Below are 26,923 nucleotides of genomic sequence, written 5' to 3' on the forward strand. Positions count from 1 at the left end.
ATCTTTGTAAATACTTCGAGCAAGATGGAAGTAGACTAATGAGCCTATAGTTCTTCAGCTTCTCTTTGTCTTGTGAAGGAGAATGACAGTTGTGTTCCACCATCTATTTTTAGTTTAATCTTGAGACACTTTATAAAAACAAAAATCTGCCAGATTCTTCTCCATTTCTTCTCCAGCCAGGTCAATCTGAATTGATATGTGTTTGTGAGCTGTGATATAGGTGCTGTCAAATTCGGTGATGTGGTTCTTCAGATGTTTTAACATACTTGCATTTTATTGAGCAATAATTACAAATACAACCAAAAAAAAAAAAAACAGAACAGTCACTACCTCAGTGTTAATGATTTCTTATCTAAACAGTCACTGACTCTCCCACCTACGAAGCTTAACGTCACTGTTTAAAAATAATAATTTGTGTGCATTTACTGGTGAACAGGATGTTTCACTCCACCCAGTAATGAAAGCATCGCAAGTGAGTCTTATCGCATCAGTAAAGGGATGCTGTGTGATGACGTGTACAACATGCCCCGCCCCTTTAAGTACTTAAAGCAACTTCACTACACTTTGCAAACTGCAAGAGAAATCCGCAATGTGTGTATAAGAGAGGGAGTAAAGAGAACAGGTTGCTTGAAACTTTGCCATTTCTTTTGACCTTGTTTTGAAAGTCTTTGCCTGCGCCTGTGGAGCCAAGTTACATATCCCCAGAATGGATGTTATCAGGGGGAACTTTTTCACGATTCTGCACACAATCCTATGTAAGTACATCTGAGGAGTTTGTGTGGTTGTTTAAGTAATAACGTGGTTATAAAGACAGATCTTTGGTTGATATGCCTGTTGCATTGGCGAAGCATGTGTCTGTCTCTCTACATACGAAACGCTAGCGGTGAAGGTATTTCATGTATGTTCTTGCTCAGGTACTGAACGCAAGTCTGCGCTTGAATTGTGTTGTTTGTGCCGGTTGGTGTAAGGTCTGACCCTCACAATGTTTGGAAAAAGTGTGTGTGTATTGATCTGAAGTGCGAAGCTATAGTTTGTAGATAGTAATATATGTTTGCTGTCAATCCGTACATGTATATTGAAATACAAAACTTCTAGATGCATCCATGTGAAACTTGTTTGAACTTGCAGAACTAAGCTCGTTACATTATTACTGGTATTTGGTTAATGCTGAAGAAGAATGGACAAATAAATAAGCTTATGAGAGCTAATTGTTTTTAATCTGCGACATAAAAATGTAATCAACTATTATCCCTGCAGTTTTAAAATTGAACCAGGGGGTTGATTACTTATTTTATTTTGCTGCCACAGTATTGCATGACATATATACATACATACATGCATTATAGTTGTATATATATTTAATGCTGTAAAAATAAATAAATAGGAAAGACATGCAATTGATAGATGAGGCGGTGTCCCATATCAAGAACACCTTTTCAGCCTTGCTCTCCAGGTCTTTCTTGGCATCACTTCTGTTGGTGGGAATGTACCTTGTTACATCCATCTAGTATTCAACACATGATGATCACGCTGAAGGTGAAGTAGAAGATAATGGCAAAGCTAATGTTGATGATGAAAATGATTATTCCCACAGACTAACCGAATGTGTGTATTGAGATGGAACCGCATATTCTCCTTCCCCCCACCAAATGTCAGTGACTCTTAACAAACTTAAAACATGCCCACAACGTTAAGCTTTATGTCTTCTTGCTGGCTAAGTCCTGTGGCGATAGCAGTTTCCTGTCCATATGTTTCCTGTGTAACCTAGACCATTCCAAAAAAGATCCTATCTTAAGAACATAAGAACATAAGAAAGTTTACAAACGAGAGGAGGCCATTCGACCCATCGTGCTCATTTGGTGTCCATTAACAAATAAGTGATCCAAGGATACTATCCAGTCTATTTTTCTTGAATTTAGGGTAACCTGACTAAATACAACTGACTCAGCTGTTCCATGCATGCTGAAACTAACACGATTAAGAGGTGCAGGTATGAGAAACAGATATTTGATTCATAAAATACACAAATGGTATAAGATATGACAGCCGACCCTGATGTAAACACTTCCACCCTGATGCTTCTCTTTTTAATAGTGAGTTTGATAATTATAGAGGTAAAGGATAACTTGCGATGGAAATTTGCAGCACATACTAAATAACAAGGTTGAAAACATGACACCTTCATTTTAATAGCTATTTAGCACACCTCTCTTCTGGCAGAAGTGTGTGCATGAAATCATACCTTAACAATCTTGTCTGGATTTGTTCTCACTCCCTGAAAATATTTATGTGTAGTTTCAAATACCAAATTATTGTGTAACTGATGCGAATAAAACTGGCCTATAAAATATGTGGGTTTTGGTCTCGATTCATACTCATTACAGAATACACAATAATCTATTTGTGGTTCAAAAGTTACAGACACTGCATTGCTCAGGCTGTCAATATGAAGGTCCTGTGAACATTAGTGGTAGGCTACACTATTATAGCGACAACATAGACATGTTAATGAACAATTGTTCTAAAACCTTTGCTTGCATTTCATCTGTATTATATTTGGAGCACTTTATTTGAAGATTATTTATTTTATAGTATGCATGTTGTTGCTGAATCTTTAAATCAAGTGTAAATGTAAGTGTACATTAATGATGGGCATTTTCTTAGAATCTTTTGCTTTGCCTTACAACAAATTACCCATTTAGCAGATCACACAAAGACCTTGACTAGAGGTGTGCCCAAACTGCAGCTATAGCCATACATTTATTTACGCATGGCTTTTGTTTCCCTGTATTCCCATTAAATGTTGTTTGAATCAGAATTTCAACAAATAAGCTGTGAGCATATACTTTTCAACAGGAAGTATTGTTTCTGTAGTTGGGGGCAGTTTGGAATATAAACTAGCTTTATTGATTTATTAAGTAAGCGATATGTATGTGTGAAATTGCAAATCACCAAGGCAAAGTGCAGGGTACTACCAATTACAGAGGCACAAGTTAACAAGGAGTTGCAAAAGTAACAATAGTCTTACTGTTTCTACAGCTGATTAGCCATACCTTAGTAATTTGGCACAAGACTGAATTGTCTCAGGAAAGGTATAACTTCATGCAATTTTCAACAAAGGTTTATAAACTTCAAACAATAACGTAAATAAATAGATCAGGCGACAGAACCTTGATCAGACTGCAACAATATAACACTTAAAAAGTCATTGGAAATGATTTAATTATTAAACATATATTAGATTATTTAGTTAAATAGTCCTATTAACCGATATACATTCCATACAGCTAGAGTGAGAACTGCAGTTTATAATTTGTGCGACGGCCTCACACTGACAACAATCGAGCTGTGGTTCCTTTTCACCACACACACACAAAAAAGTAATTGACTGGTCAACACCAAAGTCACATGCAACTGCAAACTAAAATGGCCAAATAAAGATATAGTCTAGCACGGATTGTGAAGGTGGTTTTTGCAGCTTAACATCTACAAAGCAGCCAGCAGAGTGGAACTGCATTGTGACGGAGAATTGACAGGAGCCAGCGGGGAAGGCTTCTCTCTCCCAATGGATGTTGTCATATTCATTCACTTCATGTAAAGGTCTTCTTTGTTAGTCGCTGTGCCAACCCCTTGTGGAATCCAGGTCTCTATGGAAACGATGTGGAAACTCACTGACTAGGCATGAGTCAGGTTTTAATCAGAGGGGCCTGGCAGCAGCATGCTCACAGATGTTTTACAGTGCATCCAGCAGATTAACAGTGGGATGAGTCGAAACAACCAGATATCCTTTTTGGAAAGAAGTCACTGACATGAAGATGGAGGGGGAAATACTTAAACAGGGCGATGCACAATGGGAAAGACAAGAAATGTCAAAAAACCTAAAAACAATTGTAGATGGAAAGCCATGTTCTTTGCAAGACATAAACATAATTGTAAACGGTATGCAAAATTATGCAGGGAAGCATGCTGCTTTTCAGAAGGAGAGGATTACATTAACTCATTCTACACAAGGACATGGATACAAATATCAATGTGCATGTAGCACTCTTTGATTGCTAAAAGGCATTCGATTCTGACCGCTAATTGAAAGATTGAAAATGAGGTCATCATTTTTGTCATTTTTGTTAATCACTGTAATGCCCTCAGATCACGCTGAGGCTCTCAGATCATAGCATTCTGACAACGTAACCCTTCATTGTAGGGAAACATTGTAACAGCCATCTCTTCTTAACTGTCCTTTGTAGCCATTAATTCCAGTTTATTTGGTTGGTGTTCTAGAGTTTTCAGAAGTGTGAAAACACTACACTGGTAAGATAACTTTTCTCACCATTTATTTGTACATGTCTGTTTTGCACCATTTCATCTTCTGTGATTAGTATATTCTACACACATGTATTACTTATCCAATTTGAAGCCAGCATTGCACTTCTCCTATGGGATTATATTGTTCCTCGATTACTTGAAAGTGAAAGAGAAAAGTAAAGAACAGAAACTTTGAGAGGTTAATGATAAGTTCCCACCCTGATTTGCAAAGGTCAAAGGTCAGTGGCAAAGCAGCAAATCATTGTCCAAGGGAACTATTACAGCCTGTGCTCTGACCTAATTGTCCAAAGGTCACACACTGCTCACCAGTAGACTACTTCCATATACCTCCTTATTTTCCCTATTGCAGCCTTACAGACAATTTGCACAGGGAGAGAATCATCCCTGTTATGTCTCGATGACCTGCTAAGTAATTGAACAGTTGTCAGTGTGTTTTTTCACAATGACCCCTGAAGCTAACAAACATGATCAAACACAGTAGACTTTACATATTCCCTGAGCTGACATGATGCCAGTTTGATTCCAGATGGAGTGATTCCCCTTGCCTCCGTGGCACTCTTGTCTTGTGACAGCAGATTAACGCAGTTCATGTTTGAAGCACACTCCCTTAACACTCGACAAGATGGGCTAATGTTCCTACCGGGTTACTCTTTTCCCTTCAGCCATGTGTTTTGTATATGTACCACCCATACACAGGAATAAACACACAAACACAACAGTGCTAAATTATTGGCATTGTCCTAAAAGAAGTTATCAGATCAGACCTTGTTTATTTCCTTCAAACACTCCGCAGGATGGAAGTTGAGACAAACACCTGGGTACACATTCTCCAGCCCATGCTCAGGAAGTAAAGGAACAAGCAGACATGCAGCCTGGAATACAATACATTGCATTTAATGGCTGTCCTAAGGTTCACTGCAATACTGCGATGTGAGCCTGATTTTGTCTTTAGCTGTTGTGCGATTGATCTGCTATTCGTTTTTGTTTTTTCAGGTGTAAGTAATTGTGTGACTAAAGTACTTGAAATGACAAGTTTGGATCCGTATGTGGGTGCATTTATGGCCATACAGCAACTGCAACTCAACCGAGTGCTGATGCAAAAGGTGCCTTTTTCTTTGTGTTTAAGACTCACAATGATGTCTCGTCTCTCAGACAGAGAAGGCCGCAGTAGTGAAAAACATCTGCCATCAAGCGGGCGTGGACAGTTGGGTCAGACTGTTTTGCTTTTGTTTTAGTTACTACAAAAATTTACTACAAAACCATAACAACTATAAACCTATTTTTAGAGGGTGTAAAGGGAATGCCGAGAAGTCTTTTACTGCCGCCACTGTCCTAATTTACGTTCAAGGGTTTTCCAGTTATAATGATCAGTTTTACATAACAAATACAATAATACAATTAATAGATAATGCAGATGTAAACTTTTCATCTCAGTTTTAAGTTGTGTGCTGTTCAGAGATTGTGGCAAATATCTCATAGGTCTTAGCTCAATAGCTTGTACAGCATACTTGTAGATATATTTACAGCTCTATGCTAAGGGAATTACTTTATCAGTGTTTTGCATTTTATGTACAAATAATCATGTCTGGAAGTAATATCAACAAAGGATTTCTAGCGAGATGATTAGCAGGTACATTATTTGGACTGCAATGAGATGGGGTAAGGGGGGTGGGCTGAAAACCAGTTGCGATAGCAGCCTACAAGCTGATTGTTACAGGATGAAACAAGAATGTTATTTAGAGAATGGGCCATTCATTTCTTGTAATAAAGTGTGAGTACAAATAAAAGGCAACCACAGTAACATTACTTAAGTGTCTAGTCGGTGTGTTGTCTGTATAAAATGATGAACCTTTACTGTAATTGATTTGACAATATGTTGACATCTGTGCCTCCAAATACTTAAATACATATATTACATTGTGAAATTTGTGACTAGTATTACAGATTCCTATCCAATTCTACCCTTTTTGGTTCAATTTTATATATTTTAGTGCTAAAACTTAAAACATTCTTTCCATGCCTCACATTTGTAGTGCCTAATGAATTCAGCTTTTCAAAAATTATTTACATATATATTTAAAGTAAAAGAACATAATTAAGTATACCCCTAACAGAGTTCTCATAAATGTATGAGCTCAGTGATGAAGAGTGAAAATATGTACTTGTTTTGTTCGGCTTCATGGATACTAATATCAAAACAGTTTGAAAGCAGGAGGATCTGCAGTGACGCTCCCAGTGAAAGGACTGTCTGAGCTCTGAACTGCTCATAAATTCAGCCTATCCCATTGCCAGCTTTGGCCAGGAAGTTGGCTGACCACTGCGTATGGGGTGCTGGGAAAGTTGGCTGAAAAAACCAAAGTGTGCCACACTCCTGTGACTGCTCGGGCACCTGGAGGTTCAGATTGTCAGCTTCTTCATCTGTGTCAAATCCTCCCGACTGCTGCGAGATCACATTACACTGCCATTACGCTTCCCGTGCTATAATGTACACCCCAGTGAAACATTGTCATGTTTATATGCCAGTCCTCCCTATAAAAGGGATCCTGAACAATAAGGATTTAAGTTGTCAGGATGGTTGCCTGGGGAGGTATTTCAGTGTTACACCAGCTATTGTTTTATTTTCTTGCGTTGCTTTGTTGGTGACAAAGAGTTTCCCATGCAGACATTTACAATCAGTTTCAAGGAATGAATCAGGACCTACTTATTACCCTATAATAACTTGCACAAAAAGTGATATTGTAATTGGTAAAAAACACGTAAAATCACTCGACGTGTGAATATGGCACAGCTAAACTGGTCAGAGTCCATGATTTTCTTTTCTGGGGAAATATTTAATACACAATTTGTAAAACTGTTATTTCTATCTTGGAATTAAGGACAAAGTCAACTGTGGCAGCATCTTCCAGACCTAAGAAAAAGCAGGAAACAACATGAAGCAAGAGACAACATGTCTTAACTACGGAAAACAGATATGGCTTGAGGGGCTCATATTTGATCCACTCTGCTGAAATGTTCCTAGCAGAAATATCTGCCTTTGAAAACAATCAGCATTTTCTCACCATTTTTATTTTGGTACATTGAGTTTACAGATAAAACGTTGAATCTAAATACATTGTGTTGTTTTTCCTTGTTATCTGCAGGTTGCAGCATTCACTATTCACAAACTTATAATGTTGGACTGACAGGCGCTAAGGTATTTCGTGGACGCACAGAGGAACAGTTTGGGTACACAGTGCAACAACTCTCAACCTCTAGTGACAAATGGTATGAATTTTCATTTTACCAAAAACAGTTTCTTGTTGAAATTATTCGTCAAGGTTTGTTTCCATTTGTGCATGCTGTCCAGTGTTTACCTTGAACTGATTTTGGTAATTAATCCTTAGCCATAGAGGTGCACTCCATTAACATTAATTTGATTGTTGACCAGTCTGTTTATGGAACTGTTAAGGCAAGGTATAAAGCTAGGGTTGTGTTGAACCCTAGAGTTAAGGCCTAGGCTCTGGAGAACACGAAGGTTCACATTTGTGTAACTATAGCTAGGGTTAGAATTAAAGTGTTAAGGGTTAGGATTAAGGCTGTATGGAGGGTTTGAATTAAGTCTATAATTAGGATAAATACTAGTGTTTGGAATAGAGTTAGGGCTGGTATTAAGGTCAGGTGTGGGGCTAGGGGTAAGAATAGAGTTAGGGTTAAGGTTAATTTCACAATAGCACAATTCTTTTACTTAATGCTGTTCGGTGGATGGCATTTTTAAACATAACACATCACTTTTCAAATGGATTCACACAGAACATAGAATCAGTGGAAATAAAAAAATAGAAGAACAGACTGAAGCTTTGTGGTTGATGTGAATTCCCTATGTCATTGAAATCATTTTTGTATTTATTCAGCTGAGGTTAAGCACTGTACAGTACATAACAGTTACAAGAAGAAAAAAAAACACGGGTATCCTTCTTTGCATTAACATCCCACAATGCACGTCTGTCCCACAGCCCTGGATTGACTCCTTTGGCCCCTTAGGCAGTGTGACAGCAGTTTAGTCACTACTGTGCCTCCACTCTTACTGGGATTAGCCATAGAAACTCCTTACGTTGGAGGCTAAATCCAGCAGTGTTCTTGAGAAAAGTGACCCCTTCCTGGATGCTCTTCTTGAAAAGACTTCCGTTACTTGATCATATATTCTGTTCCCAAGAGATGTTTGAAAATACACAGTTTGTGTTTTCTTTCCCCCAAAGGGAATAACTTCTGGTCTTTCTTTTTCATATCGGATAACATCATAAACTGCTGTTTAAATTGAAAAACAAACAGATAAATCTATCCCAGATCTAGAGAAGGTCTGATTACAAAAATGAAAGAAGGAAAATATTCAAATAATCTGCTGGTACAGAATGTTTGGGAAGACAGGCCTTGAGTAACAGGAACGAATGAAATTGATGTGAAAAATATGAACATTGTAACTTTTGCAAATGACTGTAAATTCAGCTTAAGATTTGTACTTGGTAGGTTTGCTGCAATTCAGTGTGTTCACACAAGCACGAGAAATCTAGTACTTTTCAGAAAACATATTCTTCACGGTATGAATTTCATTTGGGCGAATTGCACTTAGTAATCAGTACTTATTTTTTAAAGATGGATAGTTTGTTTCAATGTGCCTGAACACACTGCTTTTTTGAGTGAAGCTGATTATAGATAACATACACCTCAATTCTAAAATTCTAAAGAATAGGCCCCCAGATAATAGTTATTGTACATATTAAATGCTTTTTTGTCTGCGGGTCATTTTTAAATAAATACATAAAACAGAAACAGAAAAAAGCATGATATGTAGTGCTTTTCATAAAGAAAGCATTCTCCTAAAGTGTTTGGCATTGGTTTCATTGTAAGATTCCCCCTATGCAATCTTAAATGGGAGTGAAGTAGAAGAGGGGTCAAAGTCCTTTGTTGTTCAATTAGTCATTTCCTGTTGTACTAGGTTTTACTGACAGGCACAGAGGTCTCTAATCCAGCTCTGTCTAGTTGAGAACTTGGGGCTTCTTTGTTAATGACACATTTCCTGTAACCCATCCTGCCCACTCTGTTTCTTGATTTCCCAAGCCCCCAGAAACAGTAGACCACTGAATCCTACTGTTATGTAACTCACATGTTTAAACATATTTTTTGTCATCTGCATTTTATGTTAAAATACTCTTTGCTTTATCTGCTTTTGTTATTCAATGGTTAGTGTTAATAAAACAAATCTATATCATTTTGTGCAAGCAATGTTTGTATCTTTTATACACAAATAAGTTATAAAGTTAAAAAAAAAGAATACACATAAAAGTGTATCTCTTTCTATAAGGGCCTCATTATTCATTAAGGTTGATGAAATAAGCTGCAGGACCTGGTGAAAAGGAGTCTAGTTTTAGACAGCATACCTAAATATAGCCTATATATAATAGGAAATATATTTTGTGTGGAGAGTCTGATTTTAACAGACACAAATGGAATGTCTTTATTTTCTTCTGACTTCTCTTTCATTTCTCATATGTGTGTCTCTCTCTCCATGTATTGTACACTGTTATCTTCTTCCATAGCCACTGTCTCAGTGCAGCATGCATCCTGTAGACACAAGTTCATATATATATATATATATTCGTTTAATTATTTGCAGGCTGTGCAGGAAATTACACATGGGTCATATTCAGAAAGCAGGGCTGCATTCCAGTATCTGAGTTTTTAATCTGTATAATCATGGAGGAGTGGACTTCATGATTCATTAAATTGCACGTCTCCTGTCTGGACATCTTACTCACCTAAATCTCTCTATGAGTTTCTTGGATTTGTCTACATTTATTCATAATACTAACATACTAACAATACTAACAGTTTCATCATAAAATCCATTGATGCATGTCCTCAGGAATCCCCCATAATTCATAGACTAATTCCTGGTCATTAAGCTTGATAATTGTGGAGCCAAATTATGTCCTGCTTTCATATAAATGTTGTTATTATTAAACTAACCAGAATATCTGTACAATAACAAATACTGCACTATCAGACAACTTATCAATAATATGAAACAACAAGTTGTTTTTAGAACCAGTTGTAGTTTGCTACACTGAACATTTAAAGTTTTAGATGTTCTGCTAAAAAATAAAAGTGGCAAATACAAGATGGACTAATGTCTAGGCATAACTAGATATGAGTATCCGTGCATCACTATTTCATAATTATTGGTTATAACCGTTGGGCAAGAATGATGTATAGAAGAACCATAGTTGGCATGGGTAATGTGTAAAATTTGTCATTTTAAAGCAAAATTAAGAGGTGACGTTTTCAATTTGTACAAAAAATATTGTTTTTTAATCAAAATAACAATTTCTTGATTCTGTCAATGTTTAACAAATACATTCCTTTCATCACTACTCCTATTTTGCTGCCTATAAGCATTTGTTATTGTAGTTGGTATTTTAATCACATTCAACATTGCCAAAGGTTAATGACAGAGAATTTTCATACCAAGTTAATGTAAGATTTTCATTCAACACATAATGTTGGAAGACAACAACATATTAAATATAGTAAAATTTCAGAATGTTCCTTTTTGTGTTTTGCAACTTATCATTTAGCTCATTTACAGTGGCTCTCAAAAGTATTCTCCCCCCTTGGACTTTTCCACATTTCATTAATTTGTAATTAATGTAGAACAATTTGTAGACTGTATTTTTCACTTTGACATTATGGACATTTTCTGTGTTGATCCATGGCAAAAACTCCTGATTAAATCCATTCTGATTTCATGTTGTAACACAATGCAATGTGGATAAGTCCAAGGGGGGTGAAAACTTTTGAGAGCCACTGTAAGACACATTTTGCTTGTAGTTTAACTAACTTCTTAAATGCCTAATTACTTAGGGCCTTGCATATTGCAGACTAAATTGTAACTGTTCTGCAGCTGTGTGTGGTGGGAGGGAAAGCCATTGACTCCTGCGGCTGTTAATGTGAAGTCACACCTATTGGATGGTATGGCTTGTATACATGGATTTGGCCTAACATTGACTAAAGCTCCTGCAGTGTTATAGACCAGGGTTATTTTCATATTTCTTTGCAAACACTTCATGTACTGTTGAAGAGGGGGACATAGAATAAATCTAAACCATGCTAGACTTGTGTGACCCAACAACTTACTCCTGATATCACTGTCATCAGCGTTCTCTGAAGATGGACTAGTATTCACTCTCCTTTCTCAAACTGGGTGTGACATACCTGTTATCATTTTTGTCAATGATGAATTCAGTGGGTGATATCAGCCATTTCCTGATTTGCACAGATGTTATAGTGTGTGTGTTTTGTTAGTTTACTTTAAAACATCAGGTTTCAAGACTGGAGATGAATACTATCAACGCATGACATCAGTGTATATTTAATTGCTATTTTTAGTTTAAAAAAAGGCATGATTTGTGCTGCATTTATAGAGTTAAGTGCAGTGTTGCAGGGTATTTGTTAATTTTGCCATGTGGAATCTTTTTTTCCCCTATGTCTGTATCCCTGGAAAGAAAGGGAATTGTTTTAAATGGGACTGGAAATGACAAGATATGCCCTAAAATTAGAAACAAAATAGCTTTATCCACACCCAGTAACCAGAAGGCCAGCGCCAGATGTGGTTAAAATTACAGGTGTGGTCTTGTTTAGAATTGGCTTCGGGGCCAGAATTTCAAACCAAAATAAAGCTATAAGCAACACAGGTGTTGAGGCTCAACAAACACTCTACAAAACAGTTGAAAAGCACCATTGCCTGGCTTACTTGTTGTCCTTCATGATTGTTACTCACTTCAGCATGTTCTCACTTTTATTGTTTTGGAGCCTGTGAATTGGAGTATTGTATATAGAATTTGTCAGGGTCACTTCTAGCCATGTAAAGACTCAGTGGCATTACAATACAAGATCAAATTAATTACAAACATCTACATTTGAGGTATGCTTGAAGTGTGTTTGCATTTATCTTTCCAGGCTATTGGTTGGATCTCCGTGGACGGCCTACCCAACGAACAGGATGGGTGATATCTATAAATGTCCCATAACTGGATCCAGTGTAACCTGTCAAAGACTAGACTTGCAGGGTAAAGGACTTTTCCAGTAACATGGGAATGAAACATACAAAAATGCTTTTGGAGAAAAGATTGAATACAACAAAACTAACATTAACAGAAACGCGTTTTCTCTGCAAATTATTTTAAATTGACAGGACATATTTGCTTCTTAAATACTTTAATGCTTTTGATTGAATTGTGCCACACTGAGAAATGGCTAAAGTTGCAATGGAAAAAGCTATTAATCTTGTATTTTGACATAATGCTGTTTAACATAATGCTAGTTTAATAATAGAAAGAAGCATTGACCCAAAGGAACCTTTAGGTTAGTCTGCACTCTTCTGCTATTTACTAATGATTTGGGATTGTTAGTTTCTGTATCAACATGTTTATAGGTTTATAGCTTAATTTCAGACCATTTTTGAGATTCACTAAGAAATGTATTAGGCAGAAAAGGACATAAAGGTTTGCTTCTCAGTTGATCTCCTTGATGACTGTTTTTCAGGACAGGCAACTATCTCAACAGTAACACAGATCAGAGCTAACATGAGCCTGGGTCTGACTCTTGCTCGAAAGCCAAAAATGGGTGGGTTTTTGGTAAGTAAACTGATTTAAAAGAAACAAACAAAAAACTAACTGTTAAACCAGTGTGTGAGTTTAGCAAATGTAGTTTTGAAGTAAATACAATGCAAGGAATAATATTACAGCAAAGCTATTAAAAGTAGCTAGTGCTGTTGATTTAAAGTGATGATTTTACAGCTTTAGTTTTTTACTCTGTTTACTTAGTTACACCACACACTGCCTTATCTCTCACACCTTTCATTTTTCTTGTGGTTTACAGACATGTGGTCCTCTGTGGGCCCAGCAGTGTGGAAGCCAGTACTTTGTCCCAGGAATATGTGCAGAAGTGGGCTCCACCTTCAGCCCAGCTCCGAGCTTCTCTCCTGCAATCCAGCGTAAGATTGTTCTCTTCATTTACTGCAGACTTTTTAGAAGGGGGTTGGGGGGGTATGCATATGTTTTTAGATTCATTCTTGTGTTCTGAGATCTTGACAAGCCTCCAGATTTCAAAAATATATATTTTGTAACCAAACTCTACCTACCCTCCCATTAAAGCAGGACTGAAATAGGCTAGAAGTCATTGTTGATTGTCATTTGCAAACTAAAACAGGAATGCCTTTTTTTCTTTGTTTTTTATTGCCTTGGCAAGCATACAAGGTGAAATGTCATTGAGAGGATGGAATTCAACCTGTGAATTTAACAATTTCTATATTTTCCAGTGTTTGGTTTGTCTTTTCATTATATACTAAACGATTATTTATACAGCTTAGTCCCTTTAGTATTATTATTAAATAAGTGTTACTGAGCCCTTACAGGAAAACTATGCTTATTTAAACACAGTACTGGCTTTACCTGTTTTGCAGAATGCGGAGGTCCCATGGATATTGCAATTGTTTTAGATGGGTCTTACAGTATTTGGCCATGGCCCCCTATCTCAAATTTTTTGCAGAAATTAATACAGAATTTAAATATTGGTCCCAATAATGCCCAGGTGAGTATTTTGTTTTAAATTACACACACAACTCATCTATAACATCTATGTAACATCTATAAATAGCCATCAGATAGTTGAATTTGAGTGAACCATACACACACACACACACACACACACACACGCACACATACATATCTTCACTTGCTTCAATCTACAGCTTCTCTTTTGTCACAGCTGCTAGGTTTGTTATTTCATTATCCTATCTTCATCTAGGTCTTTTTTTAACTCAATAGTTTCCTTTGTCCGTATGTGATCTGTTCTTCTTGCAATGTGTCTGGCCCATTGCCATTTTAACTAGGGCTGTCAGACGATTACAGTATTTGTTTGGTTAATCAATGGGCATTAGTTGATTAATCGGTAGATTAATCGGGCACTTATTAAATAAGTGTAACAGTCTTTAAGTGGTTGTGCCACACAGTAATACTTAATAATAATAATAAATACCATGCATTGATATTACAATATAACAACGCTGAACGGGAATGGTAAACAAAAAAATAATTATAATCGGCAAACTAAATTACAATCGCTACAGCAAACAGATGTTTTGCTCACAAATGATACTATAAGCTCACACTGCCCTTGTAAGAAAAGCATTGCTTGCAAATTAAACAGAAAATCTTTCCTTGGTTGTCCTTGATGTGATATCTTGCATGATTCACCTTTATAATGTCACACTAGAAGTGCTGAGCTGCTCAGTTTTACAGATTTAATTTGAATTATTACTCTGTGTTCCTGAATACACTGTGCATACCTGTTCATGACTTTTCCTAAATATATGTATTAAATATGCCTACGGATTTTAGCTGCATAAACGTAAATTAAGTTCAAGTTGCAATCTCTACCTCACCTGTCTACAGTCTTTCATGTGATAGAAAAACACACACATTGTATAGCATTTTAAGTGTCTTCCTACAACTGATTGAGTGGACACAGTGATTATGCCGCACATAAACACTTGTTTCATTTATTTGTTTTGACTGTGCAGTGTACGCATTAAGAAAATAAAGGGCTTTGATGTTATTTATACCAATCATTTTAATGTTTTATTTTCATATTTACATTTTAATACACTACTCCATTTGTGCTACTTTTATTGATAGTTTGCCTTTCATTATTATACCACAGCGTTTAAAGAGCTATCTGTTTAAATGATCGGTTTTGGCTCTTGTAGGGATCAAAATGTTGGCATTTCTAGTGTGCACTGTATAATCGCCAATCATTATAATAAAAAAAAACATCTGCTCGATTAAATAGAGAAAATATTGATCATCGATCAATTAATTCGTTGATTAATAGACCCGATTTATCGAGGTAGCCTTAATTTTAACATTTTCACTCTTTCGGTGAAATCACATTTTTTTTTTTCCCAGATCCATTAATTTCTCTTATTTGTATTCCCAACATACATATTTCCATGCTTTATTGTGTCATCCGCAGTTTCTGTAACATTTTTGCTTTTAGTGACCTGGTGTCAGAGCATTTATGTGTGTGTGTGTGTGTGTGTGTGTGTGTCTCTCTCTCTCTCTCTCTCTCTCTCTCTCTCTCTCTCTCTATGTATATATTTTACAGCAGCTGTGTTCTCTGAGGAGTTTTTCAATTTCTCTGTTTCCTTTCAGGTGAGCATCATACAGTATGCTAATGACGCAGATTTTGAATTCAAAATGAATACTTACAGGACGAAAGAAGAAATGATTAAGGCTGCATCAGAAATAACACAGAAAGGTGGAGACCAAACAAACACATTCAAAGCAATCGAATTTGCCAGGTAAGTAGTATATTGCACTCTGCATTCCTGTTCAGTCAGGATGTATTGGGAATTTAATCTGTGTAACTCTAGATGTACCATGACAGTCGTGTGCAGGACTGTAACTGACAAACAAACAGGGACAGGTATCTTGTAGTGGGATAAATGCTCACTGTTAACCCTAAATCTTTTTAATTTCATTTGAACACCATGTGTGCCAAAAAATTAAAATGAGGCCGTATCAATGAAATGTTACATCAAGTGTACACATACTTATAGTTCTATATTACAAATATTTGATGACACACACAAGGGCTCTATTCTTTCAGTATAATAACTCTGAATGTATAGGGTTATGAAAAGAATAATATGTCTAGGAACATACCACAACACTATATACAATACAATACTTTAAGGTCATGTAACAGCCTGTACCCCAAACCTAGGCAAGACCAAGACCCACATAATTTTACACCCGAATCAGTAAAGTCAGAAGAAAAGCAACCCTAATCTTAACAAAAGTCTAATTCACTGGGAACTCTAACCCTAGCCCAAACCAAAGATTATCCCTAACACTTAACTTCCTTTAAATGAAAAATGTAGCTAAATTATTCAAAAATTTCTCTCCACAACCTAAATGTAATCGTTAAACTATGTTAAGTGAATTAGGTGTGACTTAAGATTGAAACACTGTTATGGGCTTTACAGAGTCATTTGTATGTGTTTTTTCTAATCTAAATACATCAGGTTTTCAAATTTGTATGGTGTCTTTGTCAGGTCTCAGGCTTTCCTAGCTGAAAATGGGGCGCGGCCAGGGGCAGCCAAGGTGATGGTGGTTGTGACAGATGGAGAGTCCCACGATCGATCCTTCCTAAAAGAATACATTGGTAGATGTGAGAGAGACAAAATCACCCGTTTTGCAATTGCTGTAAGTGAGGAGATATATTAAAAATATATTATTTTTTTAATGCTTCTTTTAGAGTAGAACATAAATCTCATCTAGAGTTCAGAAAATAAATTATGACTCTCAAATTGCAGGACACTTACTACATTAAAGATCTACAGAGCAGTACACAGAACATGCTTAGAAACTTGGAAATGACTCTGCAAATAAGTGTCCGAGGCAGAATGGTGATGAAACCATTTTAAGTAATTGAAAAGTGACATGGACACACAAAAGCATATGTAGATGTTTTAAAAGCAATAGGAAAAGAGGTGTCCGAAGAAAAGCAGGCAAGAGATTGTCAAGACCCTTTGTGCCGCCTACAGTAAAGTGTTGAAGTGTTATGAAAGTTTGAGATGGTTTTGCTGATGCACAAACCAAACGGGACATAATTGAATTGGTCAAAATTGTTAAATTCTTCTGTGTCATGCAATTCCCATCAGGAACTGGGTCACTGAATACATTTAAAAGAGCAAATTGTTGGCCAGTACTAGGGTGGTACAGATCACCGAAGGCACTGTATATTCCAGTATTTACTGTTATTTCTGTGTTTGCCCATTTCCAGAGCAGTGGTGTAGTGTAGAGGAAAGGATTGAGGAAAACCACTCCTCACACCACAGAGATACTTGTTGTTTGTTAAGAACAGCTTTGCATTCCTCTCAGACAGTGGTTATCTGTGAGAGTGAGACTGTTCAGTGTTGAAATCTGCATTATCTGCGTTCCACAGCAATATGTGATGATCTGTCGGTTATGGTGCATGTTATGACTTAGGTGCTTTTGTGGTGCTTTGAGAAGTAACTATGAAGTCCGCACAATAGAAGTCCAGCAGGGACTTCAGTGTGTTTTTGACAACATCAGAAGTCTGTCCTAAAAGTGAACAGATTTTATTAAACATGGTCCCTCAGATCACAGCAGCCATGAAAACCGAGGAAAGAGTGTCAGGGTATCACTACCTGAGGCCTGCTGCAGTGTCCTAGACCCAAACCTCACTGAGAACATATTGCCTACCCCTTGACTTACCCTCCAAAAGGGTCCCACACTGGTCCCATCACTTTCCCAGATTCTGTGCGTCATATATGTTTTTTTTTTTTTTTTGCTTTATGTTTACATATGAGTTAATTGTTTTAATCGTTCAAAATGCCTGTATTGGTATCGGTGTTGTTTTTCTTTGTTCTAGGTCCTGGGATATTATATAAGAAATGAAATTGACACGAAAAACCTCATTGCTGAGATCAAATCAATTGCCAGTACACCAACAGAGAGGTACTTTTTCAACGTATCTGCTGAAGCAGCTCTTGCGGAAATTGCAGGATCTCTTGGAGAACGGATCTTTGACATTGAAGGTAAGTCAAAAATGAGTCAAGGATGCATGCCAGCTCCCTTCTCCTGTCAGCTGTTGGTTGCTGTTTCTGAAGACAATGCTATACCGCTACATTAAAGAGAGAACTGGGTTTGACACTAACTACTGCTTTGTCAGGATTTCACTTTCTCCAGGAGAATTGAAAATGCTTTTAAAATTGACTGCATAAACTTGAAGTATGTGTTATAATGCTGTTATAATGTTATAAACCATACCTCTGTTTTTAGGAACTGGAAAGGGTGGGGGCAACTTTCAGATGGAAATGTCTCAGGTCGGGTTCAGCGCTCACTATTCCAGTAAGGAGGTATGATGCTTTAGTTCATGTCTACAAAGTTATAATGATTGATTTATTATGTTTTACTGCAAATCCACAGTGAGGAGATGGCAGCCAGAGCATTGCTATTCTCCTGTACATAGAACAGTGCTTTCTACCCTTGTTTTTATAGTGGAACATACCATGTATAGGCATATGTATAAATATGTAGAAAAGGCATGATAAAGCTAGTTATGTTAGAAGACATAAATAGATTAAAATGTTTAGTTAACAGATTTTCGAATTCTTCCTAAAAGAAAAAAGCCAATGATTGAAGTTGGTTCGAAATAGCATAAACACATTACTACTCCACCACCATGTTATTAGTTATTTTGTTTTTCTAGTTTCCATGTTTTACTTCAAATTACCAAAATATGCTCATTTTCAACTATTCCAAGCAAGATTAAGCAAAGTCTTTAGAATACATCTTGTTTTTTATTTTCTACAGGGATGTAGACCAAACTGTTTCCACCAAATTAATGAATCAAGATCACATCACATCATATCAGTATTCATATAATGCTGTATTTTCATGAGTTGCCCATGAGTTAATGCAGATTTCAACCCTGAAAATTAAAAAAATAATATAAATGTTTTGTGTAGTTAAAGTGAAGGACACACAGTGAGTGTCACATTGTCAGCGTTTCACACTGTTTCTCCCTCACAGGATGTTGTGATGTTAGGTGCTGTGGGAGCCTATGACTGGACTGGAACTGTGGTTCATCGCACTGCCCAGAGAGCTGACATTTTCCCCAGGCAAACATTTGAGAAGATCCTTGAAGACAGAAACCACAGCTCATTACTCGGTGAGCTGCTTCATAACTCAATCCCTTGCTCTTAATCTCCATCTTCCACCACAGATTGAATCACCTCCTAGATTTTTAATTGTTACAGAAATATATGAATGATTGCCTGAGTTCATTGGTCAGTCTAAGACCCTAAATGTTAACAGTGCAGTTTAGTTTCTGGTTATATAGCCTCATATGTCTATTTCTTTCTCCAGGGTATTCTGTAACGATAATGACTGGGGAGAATTCAGAATATTATGTTGCTGGAGCTCCTCGTTCCAATCATACCGGTCAAGTGATAGTTTATACCATTAACAGCCAACAGCAGCCTAAAATTATAGACTCACAAAGAGGAGAACAGGTAAGGCATCTCCCTATTACTTCTTCTTCTACTCCTCCCCCTTCCCCTGCATATTATCGGTGAAAGTGTTTTAGTTGTTTCATGAACTTGAGTTTGTTTTAAATCCTAGATTGGTTCCTATTTTGGCAGTGTGTTGTGCTCTGTGGATGTCAACAAGGACTCCAGAACAGATGTGCTTCTGGTTGGAGCTCCCATGTTCATGAGCGAATTGAAAAAAGAAGAGGGGAGAGTATATCTGTTTTCAGTTACCAAGGTATAGCAAGGCGTTTCACAGTTTTACCATCCAAGGCAGTGTTGGCCTTACTCATTATGTAGACATAAAGTTATTTAAAAATATACATTTTTGTACTCACTACCGAGACAGGATTTCAGAACCCAATGAAATGCTGTAATTGTAGTACACAATAAAAAGATACGCAACATAGAGTAACAGTGCTAACAGTCAATCTGGTTTTCATTCAGGGCATTTTAAGTCGGCAAGGTTTCCTTCAAGGCCCGTCGGACTTGGAGAATGCACGCTTCGGCATGGCTATCACTGGTGACTCTGACCTGAATTTAGACGGATTGAATGATGTGATAGTTGGAGCACCATTAGAAGATGACCACAGAGGTGTTATTTACGTCTACAACGGAGAAATTACAACCATACGGAAACAGCACTCGCAGGTGAGGACGGACTCGTTCAACATCATGAAATGTTATCCGCTTAGGATTTTAGATTTAGGATGCTAATGTCCATTTAGGTTATGGAATTACACATTTTAATATTGTGAAATAATAATAATAATAATAATAATAATAATAATAATAATAATAATAATAATAATTACTCTTCTTTGTCGAATTACTTTTGCAGAGAATATTAGGATCAGACTTTGATAATAAGCTGCAGTATTTTGGAAGGTCTCTGGATGCCTATGGGGATTTAAATGGCGACACTATACCTGATGTGTCTGTGGGAGCCTATGGGCACGTGCTCCAGCTCTGGTGAGTCAATTCGGTGGACACTGCCTTCGTGCTATGTGTTTCGGTGTCTAAATCGAGTAATCCCTTATGCAGCTGTGTTGTGGTTCCTTATGCGTGCATTTAGATGAAAATGTATATCACTGTGCTAACTTATATATACAAGATTCTCACTTTACTTCACTTAACGTGCATTTAGGTGAAAGGTTATTATATAAGATACCAGGACATTGTAGTATAACTGAGATGTAGCTTGCTTCCAAAGGTGCTTATTGTGCAACCTGTTTCCACAATCTTGGGAAGGCCAATATTTGTTTAAAATTACAGAATTTACTTTTTTCTTAGGTCTCGAAGACTAGCGACTGTGAATGTCAATACGACTTTCACCCCTGACAAAATCAACATCCTCAAGCAGACCTGCGATGTGAATGGCAGAAAGCTCTTCTGTTTCCAGACCAGCGTATGCTTCGCGGCTTCATTTAGGCCAAAGTCAACCAATGCTGTGTGTAAGGAGAGCTCTATCACTGTCTTCTGTAAACTCACATGTGGAAACAGTTCATTTTCCTCAAAATATGTAATTGTCAAAAAAGTTCTGATGAGCTAATTGAAGGGATTAGGGAATCCAATCTTGGATCGGGATCCGAGATTGGATTCCCTAATCCCTTCAATTAGTTCATCCCGTACAATTTTAAGTCCCAAAATAACGGAATTGGAAACATGAAATACCCGGGATCAAGGGACTGTGGTTAATGAAAAATGTGACGGGGAAATAATTATTGTAAGCTATTTATCCAAAAAAAGTTCATACAGAGGCTCATCATCTGCTCAAAATCTGAATCTGAAGTACAAGCACCCGCAGACCCCAGCCCAAATTCAGATGATCAGCAGCAGAAGGCAGCCACTGCTGAGAGTGAGGTTTCGCAGCCTCTAACTTTAAAGGAGCAGCAAAATTCCCCTGGAAAGCATGAGTGACATATTCAGCTACTACAGCATCAGCAGCAGTATAATATTGCTGTTATTAGTTTTATCATAATTATTAGTACATTTGAAATTGAGTTCTTTTAATCTCGGGTTTCCGGGATCCTGGGAATTTTTGTTTAAAAAAACCCGAAATCCTAAGAAATCCTAGGATTCCCTAGAAAGAATATTATTGTTCTGAATGAATGTATGTTTAAAGAAACACAATCACAGTTGGTCTCTTTTGTTGGTGGTTTTCCATTTCACACTCAATAAAAGTTAAACTGGAAACAAAAGATACGATGTTACATCTTAATTACTATGCACTCATTCAGTTTTACATTTATGCATATTTTCACACTCAGACTCTTCTTGGTTGACTTCGATTCATTAGCATTCTACATGCATTGTTTTTTTTAAAGCTGTACAGTATAACCTGACACTTGATGCGGATCTTCAGTCCTCGAGGGTGAGCTCCAGAGGTTTGTTTGTGGAAAACAATGAACGGCTTTTGCAGAAAAATATTGAAATTCTCAGCACCACAACTTGTGTACAACATAAAGTTTATGTTCAGGTAAGGGCAAGTTTGTTAAATTAATTGATCTAACTCTGTCAAGTCAATATTTAAAGGAATGTCAGTGTTCCTGGAGCTTGATTGTTCACAGTTGGGAAATAATGGACTCATGAGTAAGAGCAGTACTATATTGGAGTTCCTGTAATGTACTGTACCTACAGCTTAACTTTGCATTGAAAATGTCCTATAAAAAACCCTCCATACATGATCTGAATTTGAACACCACAAAATAGCATGAATTGAATTCAAAAAGCAGTTCTTACTCCTGAGGAAATTATTGACCAACTTTGAAAAATCTGGCCACTTATTATTATTCCAGCCTGTGAATCCATGTACTGTTCAAAGGAAAGAACGGAAAGGTTGAGGGAAGTAAAAAGTATAGCTAACACTACATTTAAGTATTTAAGTTGTAAGCACTTTGCATTATTTTGTTCCTTTCTTTACAAAGCAAACGTACTCATTCGTCTCATTCAGAACCAAAGCTTAGGCCTGTCTGTCAGAATACAAAGCAAATTGAGTGATGTCTTGAGCTTAATTAATGTCAACAGCATCTTGTTCAAACTAATCCTAAAAGTCAATAACATCATCTGTAAAGTGACCATGTCTATATTTACATTTGGAAGCTATCATAAAGGAAGTGTCTTTTTATTGTTAACTGTTTCCCAAACAGGAAGCTCCCGATTTTGTGAACTCTATTGGTCTCCGTGTTGACATTGTTCTTCAGAACCCGAACAACAACCCTGTGCTTGATGTTTATGCCCTCCGTTCTTGGGAGTTCTTTGTGAGTTCTTAAATCCTTCATAAATACCTCCGATACTTGATCTAATGCCTAAATATAAATAAAAAGGAAACATCTGATTAGCTTATATAAACACCCTGAAAGATTTATGCTACATTTACCCATTTCTCAGTGTGTTTGTTCCTCAGTTTGAAAGCCAGTTGTTAGCTATGGCAGGGTGGGGCTTTATGAGTATTCCCCTATATACAGTTGTGTTTACTATTGCTTATTTAATGTGTACTGCATGAAGGAACGAGTCTAGTTCGAGTTTATGTGTACGTGCAGCTGTATGTTTTGAAACAGGAAGCCAGATGAGTTCATTCATAATGATAGTGGTGTAGTTATATCCAGGTGTAATGCTTGACTTTGGTAGATGGACTCTGTAATGGAAAAGTAAACCAAACTGTAGAAACTGATGTCGTCTTTTTCTTGTTTCATTTGGTATTGCTGTTTCAAAGATTCCATTTTCAAAGGACTGTGGTGCTGATGAGGTGTGTTTATCAGACCTTGTACTCAATGTCAAGATGAATGAAAGGGACCAGAGGTGAGGACTAACTGCTGCCTCAGATGAGAGAATTTAACCCTAGGCCATTGTTTACAAAGGTTGAATGCATCAAATTATATCAATATCTCTAAAGTTCCTAGAAAACTTGAAGTTACAGCTCTGGAAATAATTAAGAGAGCACTCCAAGTTCAGAAATCAATGTTAAGTGGTCTTAATTTTTTCCAGAGCTGTATAGTGAACATCCAAAGATGGTCTTGCCCTGTTATCGCTGGACTAGTACACATAGTTAATTTCCCTCATTATTTTATTTTCACCACCCACCACCTTTGTTAAAGCATAGCTATTAAATGCATTAATTGTATTCAGCCAGAGAGTATGCTTTTTACAATTCCTTTGAACAGTGTCCTGGAAGACCCCATAACTGTTGTGGTACAGGCATATAAAAATGAAGGCAGGACTGACATCATTTATTGGAGTATGTTCGTGGAAAGAACATAACAATAGGAGTTTAAATTAATCTATTTACAACATTCAAAACTGTGCAGAAATGTTGTTTTCCATTGTTATGTGTGTTTTCTTCACACTAAGGCAATAATAAATGTTTAAGCTTTGGAAAAACTGATTCTGTCTCAGTGACCTAAGAAATGTGCATCAGTGTCAGTGTTTTCGAATAAAGGCTGGGTATTTAAGACGATCTTCCAGTGGAAACGTGTCACTGCAGAGGTCATCTGTGTTCCTGTCTCCACTACTCAAATATAGTGTGGAGTTTCATAAATAAAATTGTTTTTTGTAGCCAATCGCCAATGCTCGTCAGCTCCAAGAACCGGCGGATCTCCTTTACGGTGAAGGTGCAGAACAAGAGAGAGAATGCATACAATGCCAAGATTATTGCGACCTACTCCAAGAACCTGTACTTCTCATCTGTAAGTGAAAGCACTCTGTCTAACCAGCCTCACAATAATGTTGCCTCCATGACAGGCTCCCTTTACACACTAAAAGCCTTACTTCATTCAGCTAGCTACCTGCTATTTTAGTAAGGAATTTTATTTATTTTATTTCTTATATATATTTTTGATGGCCTGTTGTCAGTTGTCTCTCACTGACTAAAGCTGTTGCATTACAGAAGGGCCCATCTGATGATGTAAAATGCAACTTGGAGACGACAGAAGCTGTGTCTTGTCAAGTCGGATACCCTGCTCTCCTGACGGGACAAGAGGTGAGGGATACATCACTGTCATGCAGTGTTTTACAAAGCTGCCCTTCTGTTATCAACAGAAACAAATCTGCATGTGGTATTTTTTTCCACTTATGCTATGCTAAGTACAGCACAGTACACAGTATCGAATGTTAGGTGTTGACATCTAACAAGATATTTAGTTTTTGTGAAATTATCCAATCCTATTGCAGTGAGGATATCAGCAAGGATCTCCTGATGTAGTTCGTGCTCGTGCACTTAATTATGTTTAGCCCTATGATGATCTTTCCTTAATTACCATTATTATTAGCTGTAGTAGTAGTAGTAGTAGTAGTAGTAGTAGTAGTAGTAGTAGTATATCGATATAATTATTATTAGTACATTATACTAAAACTAAACTGAAATTAATTTATTAGGATGCCTAATTATATCAATCAATTTAAGATTTAATTTGATAAGTTTTATTTCTACAGGCTTCATTTGATATCAACTTTGATTTCAACTTCAATCAGCTGCAGAGACTGACGTATGTGCAGTTTGAAGCTCAGAGGTAGGAACTGATTGCTATTTTTTTTACAGCAATTTTTCCCCATTATTTATATTTACAGTTAAATGCTGAGCTTTTTTGTATTTCACAGTGACAGTAAAGAAGAATATCCTGGTGACAACACGGTTCATATCACCTTTCCAGTTCAGTATGATTCTGAAATCATTTTGACAAGGTATGACAACTTTGTTTGTGTGTGAAATGCACAAGTGGTGTTTTATGTTTTTGAACAGCTCCCAATGTGTGTCACAGAGTGCATTGTGATCCATATTTGAAATGGCACATCACCAGAATAAGTAATCTGTACAACTGTTTGATGTCCTGGCTCTTGGCAGTTATTCAAATGTATCAAAATGCAACAGGAAACAAAATATAATTATTGTGAGAACAATAAATAATGTTCGAATAAATAATGAAAGAACTTACATTCTCTTGCATCTGCTTAAAGCAACAAGACATAAAAACAGTAAAACCTAAATACAAACTAAATAACTAAATTAATAAAACCAGGTCATTGCACTTTCCATGTGTACCTCATACTTTTTAGATATGTATTATTAATCACCTCTAATCACTTCCATAACTCTGTTCCTAACACGGCAGTGGAGTGGACATCAACACTTGCATTTCAAGCCATTTCCTGGCATGCTAGGGAGGACAAATGCAGCTCTTATCAGTTACATTGAGGACCCTCAAGCACCTTGTAAGCCACATGAGTCCTTATAGTGCAGTCAGTCAAGGCAACCCTACCTAAATGAAGCCCATACAACCCTGGCAGCACTCCCAATTGAAGATCACCTCAGGGGGAATCCCAGTCAAAGCCAGCTATGATCCAGCACAGATTAGGCCTAGCAATTTCTGGAGGATGTCTGGCTCAGCCTGCATTTCAAGTGGGAGATTTTACTGGCTGAGACAGTGTGGAGGCCAAGATTTCACAAACGCATATACTAACCACATTACCCAGTTTCAGACTATGACCAGTATAATTACCGTGTCATAATGTTTTCTCCACTCATTTTTTTTTTTTGAATTCTGTTTCAGAGATACAAATATAAATTTTTATGTAATAAACCCGGAGAGCATAGTTCAAAATGAAGTGAGAAGTAATGATGACATTGGCCCTGAATTCAATTTCACACTGAAGGTTAGTACACACTACGTGTTGCTCTACTCAACATTATTATTATTATTTATTTATTAGCAGACACCCTTTTCCAGGGCGACTTAAAAAATATAAGAGCGTTACAAAGTACAATAATACGGTATAAAATTACAGATCAAAACATAATACAATTACAAGTTCAAAATTTCACAAGTGCACAGGAAAAATATACAGTTAATACAAAATAAAAGTCCTACATCCTAGATTGTAATAGCTAATATGTGCAGACAAGCTGTGAAGTCATAGTTAAGAGCTAAGGGGAAATCACACAAACATATTTTCTGTTTGAAAATCAGATATAATGCAAAACGGTTGGTCAGAAATCTGTGTTTGACATCTTTCACAACTTTATAATTTGCATATGAAGCTATAGGTGTAAATATATCAACTTCTTTGGAAACCGCAGAGCATTTGCATCAGGAGCACTAATAAAACTGAGAAAGTAGTGGTGACGAACCTCATTTTAACCCAGCTATTTTGGGTCGGCATAACTTCCAAGCTGAATTTGTACTCATGATCTGATTGTTCTTTAAGGTTTCCACTGTGAACTTCCCTGTCAGCATGGTCTACCTCACGGTTTCCTTTCCTGTGTCAACTAAGGAGAACAATCCCCTGCTCTACTTAACTGGAGTTCATAATGAAATGGTAAGTTTAAATCAGCAAGTATTCTATTTTGTTTCTGTGTGTTAGTCAGTGGCTAAAGAGTCCGTGAAGAACAAACTAAGGGTTAGCTGAATTGCTCATCTTTTCAGTTTTCACTGACATTGTCGGTTGAATCAC

The 26,923-nt window shown here is 36.9% G+C and overlaps 1 protein-coding gene across 1 annotated transcript in view; it reads left to right on the plus strand.

The window, feature by feature from the left end:
- Positions 1-561: 561 nt before the first annotated feature.
- The window catches only part of itga2.2 (integrin, alpha 2 (CD49B, alpha 2 subunit of VLA-2 receptor), tandem duplicate 2), a 31,000-nt gene continuing 4,638 nt past the window's right edge, over positions 562-26,923 (plus strand). Inside the window, exons 1-25 of the mRNA XM_066712057.1 lie at positions 562-755; positions 7,464-7,587; positions 12,316-12,425; positions 12,901-12,992; positions 13,237-13,351; positions 13,820-13,947; positions 15,570-15,718; positions 16,475-16,625; positions 17,818-17,983; positions 18,228-18,304; positions 18,981-19,119; positions 19,317-19,462; positions 19,572-19,715; positions 19,925-20,128; positions 20,319-20,449; positions 20,771-20,931; positions 21,805-21,956; positions 22,627-22,737; positions 23,193-23,278; positions 24,033-24,162; positions 24,363-24,455; positions 24,908-24,984; positions 25,073-25,156; positions 26,023-26,125; positions 26,678-26,788. Coding sequence (XP_066568154.1) covers positions 707-755; positions 7,464-7,587; positions 12,316-12,425; positions 12,901-12,992; positions 13,237-13,351; positions 13,820-13,947; positions 15,570-15,718; positions 16,475-16,625; positions 17,818-17,983; positions 18,228-18,304; positions 18,981-19,119; positions 19,317-19,462; positions 19,572-19,715; positions 19,925-20,128; positions 20,319-20,449; positions 20,771-20,931; positions 21,805-21,956; positions 22,627-22,737; positions 23,193-23,278; positions 24,033-24,162; positions 24,363-24,455; positions 24,908-24,984; positions 25,073-25,156; positions 26,023-26,125; positions 26,678-26,788 — 3,033 coding nt within the window. The 5' untranslated portion in view covers positions 562-706. The remainder of the gene's footprint in view (positions 756-7,463; positions 7,588-12,315; positions 12,426-12,900; positions 12,993-13,236; positions 13,352-13,819; positions 13,948-15,569; positions 15,719-16,474; positions 16,626-17,817; positions 17,984-18,227; positions 18,305-18,980; positions 19,120-19,316; positions 19,463-19,571; positions 19,716-19,924; positions 20,129-20,318; positions 20,450-20,770; positions 20,932-21,804; positions 21,957-22,626; positions 22,738-23,192; positions 23,279-24,032; positions 24,163-24,362; positions 24,456-24,907; positions 24,985-25,072; positions 25,157-26,022; positions 26,126-26,677; positions 26,789-26,923) is intronic.

The sequence above is a fragment of the Amia ocellicauda genome, chromosome 8, assembly GCF_036373705.1.
Source record: "Amia ocellicauda isolate fAmiCal2 chromosome 8, fAmiCal2.hap1, whole genome shotgun sequence".
NCBI lineage: Eukaryota > Metazoa > Chordata > Actinopteri > Amiiformes > Amiidae > Amia > Amia ocellicauda.